Here is a 21,132-nt window from a genome sequence, read left to right on the forward strand (position 1 = left end):
CAGCTTATTAAACTGGAGAAATTGGTGGGAAGTGGAAACCAGTGTAAGAACCACCAGGTCGACAGAGGCATCTTGCCAGGCAGGCCGGGTGAGGGGATCTAGGCTGCACCCTCTGCTGCTCCCTGGAGCGAGATCTCCAGGGGGTGCTGTGGCGCTCATAGCTCATGACTGTCACACTCACCCGGTCTCCATGGGCTCTTGTCCTTCCTGTGTGTTGCTGTCACCTCGAGTTGCTGCAAATACAGTCAGACAGGACCAGTCACCACAGGTACTTGCCTCATGGTCAACACAAACCCAGGGGCCTGTGTAATGCATGGAGGAAAGTACTGCTGGTGGGAGATCAGTTTTCCCTGGAGAATATTCCAGAAGGCCTCAGGCTATGTCTTCTGAGAAGCGGCTAGGCTTCCTGTTCTGAGTCCCTGGGCAGACTGTCCCTGAATTGGTCCATTAGTGTCACACTGTCCTCTGTCCTGTGTCTGGGCAAACAATGAAACATATTTTCCCAGTGAACAGGAAGAGCCTGCCTAGTGGCTCTAGACATGTGGCTACAAGACGCCGTCTTTAGTCCATCAGCTGCTGTGGTTGCTATGGGTACAGATGGGATGATCCACTGAGATCAGATGGTGGGTGCAATCTCCATACCCTCAAATAGGAAAGATCTTTGCTGCTACTTAGAGAACAGGATACTTTTCATTCAAGGATACGGAGGGTGTCAAGGGCCCTGCCCTGTTTTCAGGGATAATTCCAGACTCATTCAAGAGGTGTTTGTATTCTGGTGGATAAACGGCCATTTATCAAGGACAGGTCAACATAGAGAAGAGAGAGACCATGGTCTAGAGTTGAGGAGTCAACACTATCTCCAAAGACATAGGCAAGAATATCCACCCAGTCAGACAGTCACTAATGCTCAGAGTACGCTGTTTGGATCAGCATTTAGAAAGGACATTGCAGGAGACAACAGACATCCCATCTGCAAAGAATGGACTCCTGCAGACACCTGTGTGCACATGCGTCAGTGGTGGCTGTGGTTTGTCACAATTTCTTCAGTCTCCCCACTCTGTGAGCCCTGTGTTCACCACCCTGAACCTGCCATGGAGCCCAGCAGGCACGGAGCCTACCCACAGGACAATGTGGAGTCGTTCCCTTATAACAGAGCACTCACTAGCTGCATCCAGTGCCCTGGAGACTCCCTGCTCATCAAACAGGATGGCACCGGTGCAGGGAGGCTGGTCGGTGTCACACAGGTCACGGTGACTGGCAGAAGTCAGGTGGCCTTCACCCAACTGGCTCTGCAGGACTCCATTCACCTTCTCCTCCTGCTCCACACTGCTCAACCTCGTGGGATAAAGAATAGGACCAAACCAAGAGGGACTGGACACCAGATCCAAGGCGGTGCTGATGACAGGCATGAAGGACTGGCCACAGAGTGCAAGGGGCTTTCATTTTGAAGAGAAAGAAAGCTATCCTGTTATGATAAAGGAAGAATGTGGGAGCCTCGAGGGCAGGAGTGAGAGAGGAGCAATTGCTCTGTGCACTGGCCACGTAAGGAGATGGTGAGGAAGGGGACACTGTCCCCTTGGTACCGTGTTGGCAGGCAGCACACACAGAGAACCACGCAGTGGCTCAGCCTCCTGCGTGGACCGTGTTGACTGTTCCCGCAGCAGCACAGTGGGCACAGGCTCCTGACAGTGTAGGTCAGGAGCTCTTGTGCCTTCTAGGACCCTGTCTAGCAATATGGTGACATGGTGCAAATATTTCAGTCTGCTCATATCCCCTGCTACGGAGTCACTTCCAACATTTCAAGGCCAACCACACAGAAAGCAGATGGGCATCTCATACTGAGTTCAGCCATGGGAGGGAGAACAGGTAGAATCTGTGATTGTAGAAATCCTTAAGACTGACTTTTTCTCCTAGTTAATGGGAAATGCCTTGAAGACAGTGAACAACCTTGTTAATGGAAGGAATTTTTCACTGGTTGTGAGAATGTCATCAAAGAACAAACAGTTTTCACACACCTTTGCTGTGAAATCTGTGGCTACTTTGACACCTTGACCAGTGCAACTGGGCCCTCCCATATTTTACCCACCCTCCTCCAGGCCGTGCTTGCTCATTGCTACCTGGGGGCTGGTGGTTCTTCTTCCTTCTCCTCCTCCTGATCTTCGTGGTTTTCTGCATAGAAATTCAGAAATGTCCAGTCAGACATTGAGTAGCTCCACACTACCCCTACAAACACCAGCAGATATCTCTACATGTGGACCGTTTCTATGGTAAGAAAACCTAAGGCATAATTGACCAATTGCTGGAGTATGAGTCTGCAGAAATTTGAGAAATAAAACAATAGGCAGTTGCAGTCACAGAAGTGCCCAAACCCTCAGAAGTGTACTCCTACTGAGCATCACACTGGAAGGTCTAATTGTTTCAATAAGACAAAGAAAGGAAATAAAAGCTAATGTCTATATTAAAAAATCCCAAAGAATTAGCAATGAGGGCACCAACAAAATGCTTCTGGAATGAATAAGCCATTGGTAGCAAGGTTGCAGGATACAGAGCTAATATATGCAATCAATTGATGAGTTAAATATCAGCAATGAAGAGCTGGAATTTCAAATTAATACACAATGCGATTTAAGGTAGCTCAAAAAAGACATTCTTAAGTATGAAGCTAATTACATATGTATAAGGTCCACTGAGGAGTGGGGAACCTTGGGGCCACATGTGTCTTTCCAGATCCTTGAGTGTGGCCTTTTGACTGAATGCAATTTTACAGAACAAATCCTTGGGATTGGTCACCTAGATTTGGGTCCTTGGACACAACACACAAAAGCAAAACCCATGAAAAAAGAATTGATAAGTTCAAGGCCACGGTGCATCAGGAGGAAGGACAGAGTGGGGACATTGGGACCTCCACCCTGAGTATTCTGTCCTCTGCTCCCGCTGGCCAGCCCTGATCCTGTCGTGGCCATAAATGTGACGTGCAAACCAGGACAGCTGGGTGAAGAGCCACATTGTGAGTGGAGTGTCTTGCGAGCTGGCACCTGGGAGCAGCTCAGAGTCCTGAGGGCCTGTGGCCACTCACCTGGGCTGAGCGTGCGGGCAAGGTGCTCTGCCAGCCTGTGCCCCTCTGCCAGGTGCTCACGGAGGTCCTGGCCCTGGCAGCTGTCAGGATTGTCCTGGAGGAGGATGGCCTGCAGGTGCTGCTTGAGGAGAAATGAGCCATCTCTCCCCTCTCGCAACACCTGCCTCAATCGGGTCAGCTCTCGGGCCTGCTGGTCAATGAGCCTGTTGGCTTCCCTATGGTGGGAACAAAAGCAAATATGAAAAGGCACAGTTGACAATAGAGTATATGCACAGTAGCAGACAGTTCTGTGAAGGTGTCCCCAGGAAGCCTTCCAAGTGCAATTCTAGCACGTATTTGGTGACCTGCTTGTGGCAAAGAGAGAGAAGAATGTGCAGGGAAAGCCTCCCGTGCATCACAGAGTGTCCCTGTGAGATCCTTGATGCTCCCTTCCTGTTTCCTTCTGTAGAGGAGCCAGGTGTCTTCCTGAATCGGCTTCACAACGGTGTCCCTCAGTCCCTCACTGTGGCCAAGGCCTTTTCCATGTGAAGACACACCCAGCACGTTCTGCTGAGACTGGACACGCAGCCACAGGAAGCAATGTGCCAGCTCCAGCTGGGGCCAGTTGAAAGCATGAAAGACACAGGATAACCAGGCCAAGGGGACAATGTTCTTTGGGTGACAGTCTCAGAAGCCACATTCAGTCAGGGTGAGTGTGATTCAAAGTGAATGGGACGATGACTGCACAACACTGTAAAGTTTTAATTGTATGTCTGTGACGGGTCCAAGTGCAGTGTTGTCACAGGGATATATTGCACAGTGTGGAGTCGGGGCTTTTAGTGTTTCCATCACCTGAATGCGCAGTGTGACTACACTCAATGCTGCTGAGTTGTCACTGTCCTTTGGTTACCTTTATGTTACGTGACTTTCACCCTAACAACTTCTTGTTTGGAAGGAGAAAACCTGGCTCTGAGTCACAGTTGTGGGCCAGAATACATCCTTAGTTTTGTTTTCATCTTGTTTTATTAATATCTGTGAAAAACATGCCGGCCTCGTGCATTCCTGCCATTGCCCTGGCAAGGTGGGCTCTTAGATGTCCCAGCTGAGCTGCCCACATCAGAGACTCACACGTCCCCCTGTCTGCCCCACACACAGCAGCCTTACCTGAGCTCGTCCTCCAGGGTCGGCATCTCTGCCCGCTCCTCCTCCCAGAAGTCCAGCCTCACCCCCAGCACGGACTCCAGGACATCCCTGAACTTGCCACACTCTGAGAAAGATACACACGCTGGCCTCAGTGGGAAGCTGTGGCCACTGCCCACAGGGGAGGTGGCAGGGTCCCTCCAAGGGACCAAAGTGTCCGCAGTCCCAGGTCTTATGTGGGGATTTCTACACCTTTAATTCTCACCCTCCCGTCTCCATGGCATTGAGAATTCCTATTGCAAGATGAGGAAGGAGAAGCTGAAAGGCACATAAAGGTACTTGGCAAAAATCGAATTGGGATTTAGGACAGTCAGAGTTCTCTCCCCCAAGGTCTGACTCTGATCATGGGCCTCGTGACCAAGCTGTAGCCTGTGACGGAAATCACTGAACTGGGCACAATGCAGTGACACCTGCACAGCTAGGAAGGCCCTGAGGACCCCACGATTTGTGGGTCCCTCGTGCTGGGAATGCAAAGAGTGCACCAGCCTCTCACAGGTGGAAATCGCATCCGGATGCGCCTGTGGGAGACATCAGGCGTTAGACCACGAGGACCCGAGAGAAAATTCCCACATGCTAGTGAGGCTCGGGTCACACTGGAAGTGAGAGACCTGCGAGCTCACAGTGGCTCCTCTTGTCAGGCTCTGCTGTAAAAGCGACACAGGAATTAATGAATGTATCATTGCAACTCCAATTAATAGGTGATACAATAGCACCATGTAAACAGAGGAGGAAACTGAGGCACACCATAGACAAACAACTTGCATTGGTGCCCGGAGACATTCCCAGGGTCCCTGCTGTACACGTGGTCTTCAGCCTTCTTCCATGTTCTTCCTCTTCACAGTATTTCACATGCTTATGTTATGATTAGATGGAAAGGTGTTAATAAAACACAGTTTGTCCTTTCCCAGAACTCATCTCTTCACCTCCATAACAGGCTTCAATTTTTAATCTTCTCTTTAATTCCTTTTGATTAAAAATAATCCTCTGATTTATTGGAAAATAATTTGGAGGAAAAGGATGCAAGCTCAGCCTCAGAGTTGCGAGGTTCCTTCCAATCCTGCTGCTGTGCGCGTGCCCTGCTCCCAGGACCCCTCAGTCGCTCAGGCTTCTCTTTCTGGGCAGGACAAGGGCTGGCAGTGGCCAGGCGCACTGGGGTGGGGGTGGGGGCCCATCCCACACACTGCTTTTCTTGTCACAGGGGCTGCTGCTGTCCTCCTCGTCCCTTGTTCACACGTGGGCCAACATCTGCTAGATCAGGCCATCATGGTCCACGTGCACCTGCTGGCTGTCCTGTGTCCCTGAAGGTTCCCCAGCTCAGGGGACACACAGAGGTGGGAAAGTGTCCCTGACATAACCAGAAGCACCATCTACCTTCCAGCTAAGTTTCAAATCACTTTCTTGGACTCAAAGTAGAACTGGTGTCCCAGGATGCAGAGCTTCTCTCCCACCAGGGTCAGCCCCCTGGACAGGGTCACTAAGGATTGTCACAACTGCCATTAGGAGCACGCTCCTCTGGAAGCTCCTCTGAAGCAGGGGCTGTGTCCATCCCAACCTTCCCCAGGAGGCAGCTCAGTGCTTTCCTGTTGGGCCTCACCACAATTGAACGGAAGCTCATCAGTCCCAGAAATTACAACCACAGTGACGTTATGTGACTGCAGGATTTTGTGCAGTACACAGGCTCCTAAGAAAAACAGGTGTAGCTTGTGCCCAAATCACAGGCACTTCCTTGGCAGCTGCAGAAATAAATAACTGACATTTTACCTCATGCCCCACCCTACTCCTCACCTGGAATCATGGCCAAACTCTGTGTGCCTCAGTTTCTCCATCCTCAGAAAAACAGGGTTAAAATACCCCCTTTTCCCTTCTTGGGAATATAGCAGGATGAAATTTATTTTGATAAAGGGAAGAGAAGCACCAAGTCTAGAAACTTTATTTCCTCAGAGAGAATACACACAACCATCTGTCACTGAACATGGTGAACCTACAGAACTTACTGTATTTCTGCAGCTGGTTGGCCAGGGAGAAAGCAGTTGATTCGGAAATGTCCAGTTTCTCCCTGAGGTCCAGAACCTGCTGTTTAGCCTCCACCAGCTGGGAGCGCAGTTCCCTGTTTTGTTCCCAGATGTCCATCTGTGCCCTCTGCCTGGACAGAGAGCAGAGGGACCCTGCCATGCTGGCCGCTGTGGCAGGAGAGGCACAGCCTGGGACTGGGGAGAAGAAACCCAAACACACGGTGGGTGAACAACAAATCAAATCCAATAGGTTTCATCAGGACTGAGGGAGGACCAACACTGGACTTCTTCACTTACTATTGGAAAAACGTGATCCACACCCCACAGCACTCAACAGTCCTTCACTTTGTAGTCAATCAGGCTCAGGACGCCGGAGCTCAGAGCTGAAGTCACTGACTATAGCTCAGAGCCCAAGAAAAGTGAGCCAGTGGAGCTCAGCGAGCCACGTAACAGTCTTCAGTCGCCATAACAGAATTCTGTGCAGAATGTTAGGAGCCCTGCCCCCCAGGTGCCTGGGCCATGCCGATGCACAAGCCAGGTGGTCTGGCCTAAAGGGGACACCACTGATGGGGACACCCCCTGAGCAGCCATGCTCCAGAATGGTGTAGACACGTGCTCATGCCACAGACCCCTTCATTTCTCAGTAAATCTCAGCACGTTTCCTCTTGTCCATTCCCATGTCTGTATGGAAATATCTAGGTAGGAACAGTTTCCCCCCCAGTTTTATTTCCTTCATGGTTGTGTAGTCACCCAACCATTTCTTTACCATGAAAACAGATCTTACGACTTTTCCTAAATTAAATAACGTCAAACTTTTGCGATGTAAAAATGTAAATCTCTCGTGACTTTCTTCTCTGCATCTTCTCCCATCCCTCCAAATCCATTAGAAAGTATAGAACAAAATTCTGTCCTGTCTGAGTGTCCCTGCTGCATTCCAGGGTTACGTTGGCTTCAGTCGTCTCACAGGGGGCTGTGTCTCTCCTTGTACCTGCGTCACGTGTGACCTCCCACCACCTATGTCCTCCCGTGTGGGGGGTGCTTTGGGTTGTTACTTCCTCTCACTGAACATTAAACTTCATATTTGCTGCTAATGGATTTCTTTCTACTTCCTTGTGTTCCCTTTCCCAGCCGTCACAGTGATTAAACTAGTTCATGTGCAGGTGCTTGAATACATGACGTGACCATCTCTATTGAAAAGACTTGTCAACCTCATGGCAGGTTTTACATTTTTGGTCATTTCATTCACATGCTGCACAGGACAAGGATCCAGAGCACCTTTATGAAACCTTGTTCTGTAGCTCTGTGTGTTGACCTGAAACGGTTGAGCTGTGGTTGTGTTCCACTAACTGAACATGGGAAGGTCAAGGTCATGACTCTGGCTGGGGTGATGAGCCTCCATGGTGCCCACATGCAATGTGGTTTAGGGACACAGCAGGTGAGGCTGAGCTGAGAGGGACAGGCAGGCAGGGGAGAGGGACCCCTGCGCCACCTCCTCACATTCTTGGCTTCCAGTCCCACCCAGGTCTGGTGAGCCTGACACCTGGGAGACGCCCTGTGGCCCAGGTCTCTGCAGTTCACCTGCTTGGACCTGAGTTGAGGGAGGAACTCATGTCATCGCGGGCCCCGAGCGTTCATGTCAGAGTGAAGGAAGGAGGACTGCTCGGCCACGTTTGACAGTGTCTCCCTCCACCCTAAAACACCCCCACACTACACTGTGGATGATGTCAGTTATGAGATGTATGTTAAGCCCCAGTGGCCACTGGGTCCCCATTTCAACCAAACACAGTTTTTGAAAAGATAATATTTCTGTTTCTCTAAGCAGCTCACTCACAGCTCCACAGCAGGCAGCCAGTTCATGTGCTGTATTGTGGCCACTGTGCTAAGTTCCATCTGCTTCCTGCTGTGTCATCCCCAGGAGACCCATGTCATTCCTTGGCCGTAGAAGCAGAGCCATTTTCCCAGCTTATTTGCTGCATTAAAGACCTTCTGATCTGGTGTACAGGGCCACCATTTGGGGCAAGTGGAGAGTGTTTTTGCTCCTGAAGTCACCAGGTGCTGCGAGATGCAGTCAGGTGTCTCCCACCACAGGACACTGGACCTGGCTCATCCGTGTGTTCCGCAAAGCGTCACTTTCTGAGCAGGTTCTTGACCTTTGTAGAGACCCGTTGCCTGACCAGACATCGTGCAAGGATTTCCAGTCCGTCACTGCGCTGCTTCTCTTCTTGCTGCTACAATCTAGACATGATCTGTGACGTACACACATGGAGAGGAGCCATGCTGAGGATGTGTGACAGTCAACTGTGACAAAGGAAGCTTGGACCCTCCCTGCAGGACGTTCTCCACATGGTGTGGGCATGAATCAGGAGGAGGGGCATAAAGCCCAGGGCCGTCACTGCTCCTCATCATCCTCTTCCTCATCAGCAGGGGAGCGAGGGGGTGAGCTGTTGATTCCCCACCTACACACACCCCTGGCTGAATTCAGAGCAGACAACTCTCAGCTCCTTTCAGTGGGGACCGGAGCTCCTGTCCTCTGTCCCCCAGTGTGACGAGCACAGGACACTACCCACAGGGATCAGGAACTGCCCTCGCTGAGCTCAACTGACTTAGCTCAGCGTCCCTAGGTGAGCACAGATGTCGGATTTTTCAGACAGGGACAGGGTGGACAGACAGTGAAACAAGGGTGTGGGACATTTCTGTGTCTCTGAGCACAAGAGTCACGATGTTCCCCGAGCCTGTGAATGCAGAAAGCCAGTCCAGCCCCAGTCCCTGTGTGTTCCCTGCAAACACGGAAACAGCTTTATTCCCTCCACACTCGTTCTTTACTGCGAGATCTGAGAGTAAATTATGAGCTACTGAAATTCTAAAAATAGAGTCATCGTTTAATTAATTTTGATGTGATGGGAGATTAGGAAGGTATGGAAACATGTAATTATCCACAAGAACAGGGACCAGCGTCACCTTTCTGGCAGACATGGACTTAAGGGTCCCACTAAACTGGCCTCATGGTGTCTCCAGGTGGCCATGACGGAGTCAGCAGTTTCCCCTGGAGACCTTGGCTCTGTTGACCTTGACACGACCTGGAGGCAGATGCTGGTGGTGTCCCGGGAGGTCAGGAGTGTTGTCACCCAGGGCCCACCAGCTGTTGGAAACAAACAGAAGGGGGACCAGGACAGCCACTGAGGTCACCCCCACACCCCATGGGACCCTCCCTCACCGTGACCACACTTGCCACGATGCACGGCCTACCGGCCTGAGAGCTCCGTGGATGCTGGGACACAGTTTCACCAACTCCGTGTTCACGGTTCCCACTCAGGCCCGGCACCAGGGGGCTCCCCGCAGTGGTCGTCAGTGACTGAATAAAAGTGGTTTCTGACTCCAGCACCCCGTCTACACTCCTTCCCTGAGTGTTCTGTGAGAGACACCCTCCTTCCTGCCAGGGAGCTGCACGTCTCCTTCTGTAGAGAGACCCCTGCCCTACAGTATCAGAACTCAGGGACAGTCCCCTGTGGGGGTCTGGTGACACCGGGACTGCTCTCAGAAATTCCCTTCCTGTTCACTGCGTCATGGGGATGACGTGTCTGTGACCTCTCCACCCGTTCCCTGGGCTGCCACCAGACCTTTCTCAACTGAAAGGCACAGAGAATAGCCAAGTGTCACTACTTCATGTGCAAGGGTCCCCTGTCCCCGGGTCACTGGCCTAGAGCAGCATGTCCACCCTTCTCCTGCTCAGCCCACCCTGACCTGGAGGGCGTCCACTGCCAGGGCAGCCCCAAGGACGAGGCTGCTGGAGCTGGGCAGGGTCTCACGGTCACTTCTTCCTCCTCTTGGGGTTGGTGCTTCCCTCAGTGTGAACCAGCTCTGAGTCCAGCCTGTGGGTGTCCTTGGCCAGGTGCCTAGGACCCCAGTGCCCTGAGCTCCTCTCCCATCCCCACTGCTCTGTCCAGGCTGGCCCTGGAGGGTTTGGGTGATGACAGGCGTCTCTCAGTGACTCCTGATCTCTAAACCCAATTTGTCCTCATTCTCACCCCATGTGTGTCCACCTGCACCACCGTTCCCGTGTCCTTGTTTCGGTCATTCTCATCCCCCAACCTGCCGGCTCCCCTTCCTCCATCTGCTCCCTCAGTTCTGAGTTCTCAGGGTGTGGCCTCAGCTCAGGGCCCTGCAGGAGATAGTCACAGTAGGGACCAAGGTCAGGTCTCCACTGCGGGTCGCAGGGCACCTTTACCACAGCTCTGCCCACAGAGACTCAGAGCAAACCCGGCAGGAAGGTCCCTGGGAGAGGTGCAGTTGGAACCTTCACTTCCTGATGGGGAAACTGAGGCCCAGAAGGACTAAGAGATTCTCCCCAGCTCCCTCACCCCTTGCTGGCAGCAGGGCCACCTCACAAGCCTGGGCCTCAGCTTCCCTGTCCAAAGCACCGAGCTCTACCACCAGGAACTCACATCTCTGTTTCTGGGATTTGGGATCCAACATGGCTATTTCCACTGTTAAAACATCTCAGATGTCTCCATCCTGGGACATATCTTTTATCACAGTTCTATAGTTCTTAGCCCTATATTTTGTTCTTTAAGAAGAGGGTCTTGCTGTGTTGTCCAGGCTGGCATGCAGGGCCATGAACACAGCTCACGGCAGCCCCAGACTCCTGGGCTCAAGGGATCCTCCTGCGTCAGCTTGCTGAGTAGCTATGACAACGGGTGCCCACCAGTACCCAGAGCTCATTTATTATTATTATTGTTAATATTATTTGTAGAAATGCTGTGGTATTATGTTGCCCAGGCTGGTCTTGAACTCTTGGCCTCAAGTGATCTGTCTCCTAGACCTCCCAAAGTGCTGAAATTACAGGCTGGATCCACTATGCCTGATCCAGTTCTATTATTTATACTCAGTTTTCAATCAATGACTGGTCTCAGGTGACAAAGAAACACAAAGGATAAATTATATGTAACAGAATCACAAAAGAAGTATATTAGGTGATTATCTATAATCTCTTCAGTAGGAAGATGATCTTCAGCAGACCAGGGACTCTGTCCGCCCTGGTGATGACAGGTCTCCAGTGTCCCCACAAGCACCTGCTACGGTAAACAGTCAGTACTAATCAAGTGAATCATTCCCCGTCACTAAGAGTCATTCACTTTTACCAAAGACCTCTCATCCCAACCACCGTCCCAGCCAAATTCCATCCTGGGTCAGTGCAGAAGCAACAACAGCACAGCCTCGGCTCAGCAGATCTGAGATTCAAATGCAGCTTCTCGCAGGCCAGGGATGCTTCAAAGGAGAATTTCTCTACCCTCTTTGAGGCTATAATCCTCATGTGGAAAATAGGGCAGCAGTCACCACTAGGGTTTGGGATGGTTAAATAGAATAACATGAATCTGAAAGGCATCCCGGACTTTACTAGACACAGAGCTAAAGAACATGCATGTGAGTCACTGGGACACTTGTTAAAACATCTCTGGAGATAAGGCTCAGGAATCTATTTCAGAGAAATATCCCTAGAGATTCTCACGTAAGAAAAAAGGCCACCATTAAATGCACATCCTGGGAAAAGGTCCCCAGAACTCTGATAGCCACAGGAACAACTCAGCTAGAGCAGACCACGTCCCATGTCCATGGTGGCCTTCCTTTGGGAACTGTCCCCTTTTCCACATAAGGTGTCCCACCTGGTAGGGGACACAAGTGGGAACCCCACTTCCCCAGCCTGGCTTTTAGCTCCTCCATTCTCCTTTAGGTTTCTCCCTCTGATTTAATTGCTGGGGAACCTCAGCTCTCATGTGGGTCATTGTTTTAGAAACATCCCTCTGATTTTCTCCCCCTTGGAGATAGCCCGGGCAGAGATTGGTTCTGGTTCTCTGCAGTCCTGGACTTTCCCTTAAACCATCCAGGTGAGGTGAAAGCAGTCGGGACTGGCAGAAGTCAGCTCAGCACAGAGGACCCCAAGGAGCCTGAGACCACGAGGGCAGCCCCCACGGGAGACAGTGGGAACCATGCCATGGTCAGTGTGAGACCAATTTGGGTGGGAAGCATGTCCCAAGCCATTAAGGGAAGGTGCTGTCGTGAGGATGAAGAGGAAGAAGCAATGAGTGTGAGAAGAAAGAGAAAAGTAATGATTCCAATGAAGATGAAATATGTGCAGAGCCAAGAGCCCAGAGGCAAAGCCCCACGTCACAGAGGATTCATCCAGGCTTTGACCTTTGACCACGCAACTATTGATGCTGTTTAATTATAGCCGTCCTAGTGGTGTGGACTGGGGTCTCATTGTTGGGTTCTTCCATGTTTCCCTTATATCTAATGCTGTTGACCATCTACCATGTGCTTCTTTGCAATTCATGTATCTTGTTTGGAGAAATGTCTATATAATTCCTTTGCCCATTTTAGTTGGATGTTTGTGTTTCTGTACTTGAATTATAAGAGTTCATTATATTTTCTGGGTATAAAATCCTTAATAGGTTTATCATTTGCCAGTATTTTCTGCTATCCCACGAGCTGTCTTTACAATCTCTTGTGAGTGTCTTTTGAGACAGGAAAGTTTTTAATTTTGTTGGCGCCCCATTTATCTGTTTTTTTCTTTCTTCTTTTACTGCTAAAGCTTTTGGTGACATGTTTACAAAACTGTCAAATCCAAGGTCATAAAGATTTCCCCCTACATTTTCTTCTAAGACCTTTAGTTTTAGTTCTTAAATTTAATTATTTTATCCATATTCAGTTAATTTTTAATATTTTGTTTGGTTAAGATCCACCTTGACTCATTGATTGATAATTTTACATGTCTACATGTGTAAAGAGATCTTCCAGTCAGTGGGATAAACTTATATTTGTTTCTTCTACGAAGTTTTCATTATTTCCAAATGATTTAAAGCATAATAGCAAGTAAACATTTTTTAAAAAATTCTCTAAGACAGTAGAAGTCATTCTGAATGCTAACCTGTAAAAAAAGTATTGAAGTGGAACAATGGCATTGTCATAAGCAGTCCCACACTGCCCTCTGGTGGCTGCATGAGAAAATGGCAAGAAGCCGAGGGGCTCCCTGGTTCTGCTGGCAAAAGGGGAAGACACTCAAACTTAGATACCCCCATGTGTTCTGTGTCACCTTCCTGAGAGCTCACACTGTGTCAGACTCTCATCATCACCGCCTGGATTCCCCAGTGTCCTCCCGACTGGGACCCTGATGCTGCCACCTCCACACTGTCAGTCCCTCACTGGGCTCAGCCCCCACAGTCCTCTCACCACGTCCTGCTCTGCCTCCAAGACCTTCCTCTCCACGGCCCACGACACGACGCACGTCACCCCCCCCCCCCACCTTGTGGTCCTGCTCACTGTGGCCCAACATTCTCACCCAACCTCACTTCCCCCCAAATTGTCCTTGTGCAGATCGTCCCCTGGGGTCAGGCTGTCCCCCCCAGCCCTGCACCAGGGACCTTCCAGCATCCAGGTCTTTGTGCACAGGCTCCTCCCTCGGCCTGGTGGCCCCCATAGTGACTGAAGGCACAGTTTGCCACCACGAACCATCATTCCAGTGGGACAGTCACTAAGAGCTGGTGAGAGTTCCTGCTGGGCTCCTGGGGAAACATCTCCCCCCGACACGCCTGTCTGTGGAAGGAACTGTGAAGCCCAGGGACGAGCGTCGCACACTCGGCAGGACTGAAGGGCACTGAGGCAGAAATCTCCCCCAGGACCCAGCACGTCACCTGGTCCCTTCTCTACTGTCCCTGGAGGTGAACTCACTCCCTCCCCACCTGCCTTTCCCTCCCTGCACGGTCGTGGTGGTCTGGAACCTTCCTGGGAATGTGGCCAACTCCTGACGCCCTGAAGGCTCCTTCACGTTTTTACTTATTTAGCCTCATGATTGTCACAAAGCTCATCTCCCCTCGGCTCCCTTAGGTCATTCAAATATTTGAGCTGGGCATCACCACACTATGGTGTCGAATGTCAAGGGTGATCATTGTCAGGTTTCTCCTGTGTCCAGCCATGTGGCCCTCACGGATTCCGGACCCTCCTCCATAGACTGTTAGACAGGTGTCCCTAACCCACCCTTGCCCCGGGGAGTCTTGTCCTCCCGCGGGGACGTTCCATTTGCACCACTGCAGACGCAGACCGAGGGGCTGTCCACGCAGCCTGGTCTTGCTGGTGGCCCTGAGCTGTGTGGACCCCCCTTCCCGCCTCCCCTGAATGGCTGCAGAGCCAGGTCTCCCCAGCCTGGTCCCACAGGGGACGGTTACAGCACGGCTGGGCATGTGGCACGTTCCTGCTGCTGCCCAGAGCCTCCTCCCTCCGGGCGGAGCCTGCGCAACCCACGCTGCGGAGATGGAGATGCTGTCCCAGCACAGGGCGAGGGACAGCGTCCGTCACACTCCCGACTTCCGTGCCTGGTGTTGCATGGCTACGTGGAGAAAATCCTTGCTAAAACATCCACGTGTCATTTAGGTGACATTCGTGCTGTGTCTGCCCGGGCTCTCCCTGCAGGGGGAGGGTGGGCGGGGCAGACCGCCTGTGCCACCGCTGCCGGGCCCGGCTGGGCACTGCACACACACACGGTTCACACTATCGCAGGGAGGCCACGCAGGAGGTGGCCTTCTGTGATTGTGACCCCACTGCAGAGGAGAACTGGCCTCTCCTGGCCCGTGATTAGTGATGTCTGGCAGGGCCGTCCCCTCCCACACTCAGCTCCCTTCTGAGACCTGTGTCTGAGCATCTCCCGTCCTCCTCACGGGAGCCCAGGCCTGGCGGGGTGGTTGTGCGACTGAGCCTGGAGCTTTCCAAGGGCCCCAGGACAGCCAAGGTGAGAGCAGAGGCCCTAGGGACAGGGCGGGAGAGACAAGGACCTTGGAGCCCCTGGTTGATTGCCAATGGGTCTCATGGAGCTGCAGCTCCACCTGCAGAGTGGAGGCCCCGCCCAGGACATGCAGGGGACATGAGATGCCACTCACAGGGGAGACTCGGGCAGACCCTGCTGTGCACATGCTGCAGGGGCTGGGACCTGCCTGTGCATCTGCGGCCTGCACAGGGCAGTGGGGGCCGGGCTGGCAGAGACACGGCCAGGTGCTGGGAAGACGGCAAAGCTTTCAGACCCACCTCCCCTCTGTGCAGGAAACTCTGCCCAAGCACCTGACGGGAACCAACGATGTCTCCTGAGTCAGCCTGCAGGGACATCACTCAGCCCAGGCAGAGGACTGAGCACAGTGAGGCCACCTGGGATGCCAGTGAGACTGACCAGCTTCATCACGGGAGGACTCACCTGCTCCATCCAGAACAGACTGGACCTCAGGCTCGGCAGACAGGGAGGCGGCGCTTCTGATGGCTCTCGGCAGTCAGACAGGTCAGCACCACCAGGAGGGAAACCCTGCTCCGTCAGTGCCTGTGACAGCCCTGCAGTCCCTGCATCCTCCTGCAGCTCACTGGGCCCACTGGGGAGAGGAAGAACCAAAGATGAAGGCAGGAGGGGTGAGACCCCTGAGCACCCCGTGGGGCCTGATGGGAAGCACAAGGGGGGGTCCAATGGCGTGTGGCCTCCCTTCGCAAAGGAGGCAGGACACCCCCTCCTCTGCTTTGGGCACAGCTCGGCTGCCTTGGCCATGGGGGTGACAGACAGAGAGAGACAAAGACAGAGAGAGAGACAGAGGTCACAGGGCAGTGCAAAGTGCACTGACAAGTGAGGAGCTAAGGAGGAAGAGATCCCCCCAGACGCCCTGTCAGGTGCAGGCAGGACACACAGCACACAGGGACCCATAACCCTGGGTCACCCCACGGCCCCAGGCAGCTCTTCAATGGATCCTGCAACATGTTTGCTGAATGTGCAGCAGCTTTTCTGAAATGTCTGCAAAGGTAGGTTTATATCTGGGGCATCGTGTGCCTAGTTGCTGTGCCTTCTTGACATGAACTTTCTTTTGTCTAGTTACGTTTCTTCCTGTGGAGACCCTGCCAGCAGGCTGGGCCCGCAATGAAGACGGCAGGGACGCCTCCTCCCTGATATATTTTTTTTTTTTTTTTGAGGCAGAGTCTCGCTCTGTTGCCCGGGCTAGAGTGCCGTGGCGTCAGCCTAGCTCACAGCAACCTCAAACTCCTGGGACTACAGGCATGCGCCATCATGCCCTGCTAATCTTTTTTTCTCTATATTTTTAGTTGTTCAGCTAATTTGTATTTTTTTTTTTTTTTTAGTAGAGACGGGGTCTCGCTCTTCCTCAGGCCGGTCTCGAACTCCTGAGCTCAAATGATCCTCCCGCCTTGGCCTCCCAGAGTGCTGGGATTACAGGCATGAGCCACCACGCCCGGCCCCTGTTGAGCTTTAATCAGTCATTTTTTACTCGCATTACTCAAAAATGCCTTAACTGATATCCTGGCCCCTAGCCTTATCCTCCCTTCAATCTGTCCTCAACATAACCACCTGCTACATGACTGATGTCAAGTCACAACCTGACCACGTCACTCACCAGCTGACCCCACCCCACCACTGAAGTGATTCTCAGTCTTGGCCGAGCATTAGAATCACAGGAGAGAACATGTAAAAAGCCTGATGCTTAAACCACACTTCAGCCCAGTGAAGTTGGCGTCCCTAGAGGTGGGGCCTGGGATTACAGTTTCCCATGCATCCCAGCGACTCTAGCACCCAGCCAGCACTGAGAATCCGTAACCTACAGGAAAAAGTTCCAGATCCTCGATTAGGGCCACTGGCTGGCTCCTGCCTTTCTTCAACCTTCTCTCCTGCCACTCCCTCCCCCTCACTCCCTTGCTGGCTCACTCTTACTTATACTTTGAAAGTTTGAGCTCAGCCATCACGTCCTCCTGGAGGCCCCCCGAGACACTGGGTGGGGCAGGCCCCGCTTCTCTGTTATGCCAGGGACCTGTGCATCTCTCAATCGCTGCATCAGCCTCACAGGATTATCATTATCTTTTGATTGTCTCCCTTGAAAGATGGTTTCTTGAGGGCAAGAATTGTGATTAATTTTTGTATCCTAGCACTTGGCAAAGAATAGGCACTCAGATATTTGAATGATTAAAAAGTGAATACCCAAATATGTTCGGTAATATTTAAATAAAAACTCTAGTAAGGGACAACTACATAGTATTTCATCAGTTGCCCACATTAGAGTTATTTCAAGTTATTTTTACCAAAGCAACAAATATAACAACGAGGCATGTTACAATCGAGGCATGCTCAGTTAGCTTCAGAAATAAAATGACTCCTGACTGCACAGCTCCATGACGCCCCATCTGCAACTGCCAACATTCCAGGATGCACTCATCATGCCGTTACATGTGGCCCAGGCCCAACAGAACCGGCATGTTGCTGACAGAGAGTGGACAAAGGCCTGTTCCTCCTCCTTTAAGCGAAGGAGCCCAGGGAGACTGTGGCTCTAAGAGCAAACACTGGCTGAAACCTTGACTGCCCCCCCCAGTCGAGCTGGTCTCCCGTCCCTTTCATCGCTGTGGAAACCATCCTGGCCAGAGGGCAGCTTTCACCGCAGCCACAGGATGTGACCTGCAAACCCGTAAGTGGCGGTTTTAGGTTGGCAGGTGCAGAGAGAATATTCTTTGACCAAATTGCTCCTGAAAATATTAAAAGGTGATATTACTGAGCTAGAGAGTAAAAACACGCAGATGAAAAGTTTATTAATGGAAAGGCTTTTACCTTATTCAATTTTGTTAAGTATTTTTCTTGCACACTGTACAAAAGCCTCTTCCACATTCTCTCATCAGCGTACTTGTCTCCAAAAACATCAGCTCTGAAATTGATATCAAACAAAATACAACACCACATTTAGAAGATGAATCATAATTTTCACTTACTAGGAGCCCATTTAGCATTCTTAGAACAGCAGACAAAATATGACATAAAACTATGTAATTCTGTAAATACAAAATCAACATGTGTCAGTTATGTTTTTTAAAATGTTAGAAGCATTCTAACTTTTTCTGAAAAGCAGCTGCCATCTTGTGTTAGCACTTAATCCACTGGAGAGACGGAAGGAGCAACGAGGCTTCTGCAGCCGGCACGACTGCCCAGCGGGAGAAGGCACCGGCCGCACGGCTCTGCCAAAAGCAGCAATTTCCTTCTTCAAACAATCTGTATGTTACCACAAGTACAATCTACACGTCTTTGTACTTTCTAGGGGACTGTATCACAATTTGTCACTCTGCCCGTGGAGAGGCGTATAGGAATGAGCGCTCCTTTTACCCAGCAGAGGGACTGCCAGTCCTCAGACAGGCCTGTTTCGCTGCTCTCCAGGCAAACCACGACCTCTCCAGCCTCTTGTGTCCTCACTTGTAAAGATGTGGACATTTCAGTCACATGAAAATTCCTTTTGTGCTTTTAACATTCTTAGCTTCTGTATTTCTAAACAGATCTTTGAAAACTGTCATGATTCTGGCTTATGTGTTTCTCTCATGTTTATTTTCTTAGCAAGAAACTAGTCAGTTTCCAAGAATGTAATACGGTAGTCCTAGAATCCCATCAAACACCGATATTAGGATATTGTAGTTCTTGATTGGTTCTAAAACTTAAAGTTATTTAAAATGTCTGAATTTTGGCCAGGCACAGTGGCTCACACCTGTAATCCTAGCACTCTGGGAGGCCGAGGTGGGAGGATTGCTTGAGCTCAGGAGTTCAAAACCAGCCTGAGCAAGAGTGAGACCCCGTCTCTACTAAAAATAGAAAGAAATTAAGCTGAACAACTAAAAATAGAAACAAAAAACTAGCCAGGTGTGGTGGCGCATGCCTGTAGTCCCAGCTACTCAGGAGGCTGAGGCAGAAAGATTGCTTGAGCCCAGGAGTTTGAGGTTGTAGTGAGCTATGATTACGCCACTGCACTCCAGCCTGGGCAACAGAGAGAGACGTACGTGTGTGTGTGTGTGTGTGTGTGTGTGTGTGTGTGTGTGTGTGTGTGTGTGTGTGTGTGTGTGTGTGTGTGTGTGTGTGTGTGTGTGTGTGTGTGTGTGTGTGTGTGTGTGTGTGTGTGTGTGTGTGTGTGTGTGTGTGTGTGTGTGTGTGTGTGTGTGTGTGTGTGTGTGTGTGTGTGTGTGTGTGTGTGTGTGTGTGTCTCCATTGCCCCCCCCCCCGCATATATATAAATAAATAAATTTCACTTTAACCCAAGATCTCTAATATTCAAAGATCTAATACTAAAAAGTCATATGAATGTTAATAGATTTGCTTTTATCATCATAGTAACTTTTGTAGGCAGAATGCAATATACTGAAAATACACTAAATAAGTCTAAATTTATAGTAAAAACAATCTCAAATTCTACATTTCCTAAATATAACCTTGAAGCTCCAATAGATGTTTTAAACTCAAAGAAATGTTGTTACCCCCCAAATTTGCCATTTGAAAAACAGTAAGAGATAAAAGGTCACTTGCCATTTTCTTGAGCAAATCTGGAGGCTTCTATGAACGTAACTTCGCGATCTGCATCCAGGTCCTTCTTGTTTCCACAGAGGATGATCACAATGTTCTGACTCGCTAGCGTTCTGGCATCTGTTAACCAATTAGTAAGCGCATTGTAGGTTTCTCAGCTGCGTAATATAAGATTGTGAAAATAATACATGCATTTTATAAAGCTAGCAACTCTTTCTAGTCATTCTCACTACTCACACTGCTTTTCAACATTTTGAGGTAATGGCAACAACACCTTTAAGGTAACTCACATAACCTGAATGCACCAAGTACATGACACACTCCCAGGGTCTCTTTCATTTTGTTTCCAGAAAAATGAGACAATAAGCCAGAGAGTTTGTTGTTTTTTGTTTGCTCAAGCAAAAGGAAACAGAATTTCCTTCCTTTTTTTTATGAATATCTGTTGAGCTCTTAGTATGTGCCAGGCACAGTCCAGACATTGACTGGTGAGCAAGATGACAGCTGATGGCTGCCACCGAGTCAACCCTGCAACGTGCTGGCAGGGTTGTTTTGTAGGAATTTATCACACTGACGCTTTATAAGGACTCTGTGATGGACTGCTATTTCCCCCCCTTTTCCATGAGAAACCTGAGGCCCAGAGAGATTAATTAAGTTGCCTAAAGTCACACAGCAGCCAGTGGTAAAGCCAGGACCTTGCTGACTCCAGGACCCACTCTCAAACCTGCTGTTTCCAGCTCTCATGTGTCTAAGGACAAATTTCTGACCATGACACTTTGATACCCTGATTGATGACTTCACACTTTGGCCAGCTGAGCCTCTCACCGGGCAAGCGCAGCGCGGGCTGGGCCGGGAGCTGCCTGCCTTCTCGCAGAGCACCCAGCTCCGAGGACATGGCCTGGAGCAGGGAAGCAGCCGGGTGATGTCTCCTCACTGAACTGGTTCCCACCTGGAAGGAACCCCTGATGATACCGTTTAGACGACACCTTTCTAGGTCTGTGCTGGCAAACACTGAGGTCAGGGTTATCTGATGGAATTTCTTCAGGGCAGGAATGTTCTCTAACCTGCCCTGTCCAACACAGCAGGCACCAGCCACACGTGGACCCTGAGCACTTGAAACGTGGCCAGTGCAACTGAGGAACAAAATTTTTTACTTTATTTAATTTCATTTAAATTGCCATAGGTAGCTAATAGCTACAATATAAATGTTTCACGTTAACTTAATTTAAACCTCCAATAACCTCACAAGGATGACATGATTATTATCACCTTCATCTACGGACCAGGGAACCAAGGTCCAGGCGGCTGAAGCACCTGTTACCAGCTGGTAACGGGACCAGGACTGGAACCCAGGCAATCTCCACCCAGAGTAACTCACTTCTAAGAACTCACCACACAGAAAGCTTCGTGAACCTTGAGGAAAGTGTCCAGGCATCATGTTAAGAAATGTAATGAAACATGAAAAATTGCTTTATCTACCTAAAACCTTGTAAACATGTTTCTCTACGTGGTAAAGTAGT

General features: G+C 50.4%; 1 protein-coding gene and 1 long non-coding RNA gene across 2 annotated transcripts in view; both read right to left on the reverse strand.

The window, feature by feature from the left end:
• Positions 1–2,113: 2,113 nt before the first annotated feature.
• Positions 2,114–7,844, reverse strand: LOC123629836 (putative neuroblastoma breakpoint family member 5). Its single transcript, XM_045539218.1, has 5 exons — positions 6,565–7,844; positions 6,250–6,462; positions 4,220–4,322; positions 3,077–3,291; positions 2,114–2,169 (listed from the first exon to the last, which is right to left on the reverse strand). Exons 2-5 carry the CDS (start codon positions 6,425–6,427, stop codon positions 2,114–2,116), a joined length of 552 nt encoding a protein of 183 aa, XP_045395174.1. The 5' UTR covers positions 6,428–6,462; positions 6,565–7,844.
• Positions 7,845–19,620: 11,776 nt separating this feature from the next.
• Positions 19,621–21,132, reverse strand: part of LOC123629844 — a 32,033-nt gene continuing 30,521 nt past the window's right edge. Inside the window, exon 4 of the long non-coding RNA XR_006732315.1 lies at positions 19,621–19,735. This is a non-coding gene — a long non-coding RNA (uncharacterized LOC123629844). The remainder of the gene's footprint in view (positions 19,736–21,132) is intronic.

Source organism: Lemur catta, unplaced genomic scaffold (assembly GCF_020740605.2).
Source record: "Lemur catta isolate mLemCat1 unplaced genomic scaffold, mLemCat1.pri scaffold_53_ctg1, whole genome shotgun sequence".
NCBI classification, from domain to species: domain Eukaryota; kingdom Metazoa; phylum Chordata; class Mammalia; order Primates; family Lemuridae; genus Lemur; species Lemur catta.

Excerpts from the sequence above, each read along its gene's own strand:
- LOC123629836 (XM_045539218.1), bottom strand. The coding sequence starts at position 6,427 with ATGGCAGGGTCCCTCTGCTCTCTGTCCAGGCAGAGGGCACAGATGGAC. Across the intron at positions 3,292-4,219 it reads ACCCTGGAGGACGAGCTCAG|GGAAGCCAACAGGCTCATTG; the intron begins GTAAGGCTGCTG and ends TTCCCACCATAG. Across the intron at positions 2,170-3,076 it reads TGCCCGCACGCTCAGCCCAG|AAAACCACGAAGATCAGGAG; the intron begins GTGAGTGGCCAC and ends ATTTCTATGCAG.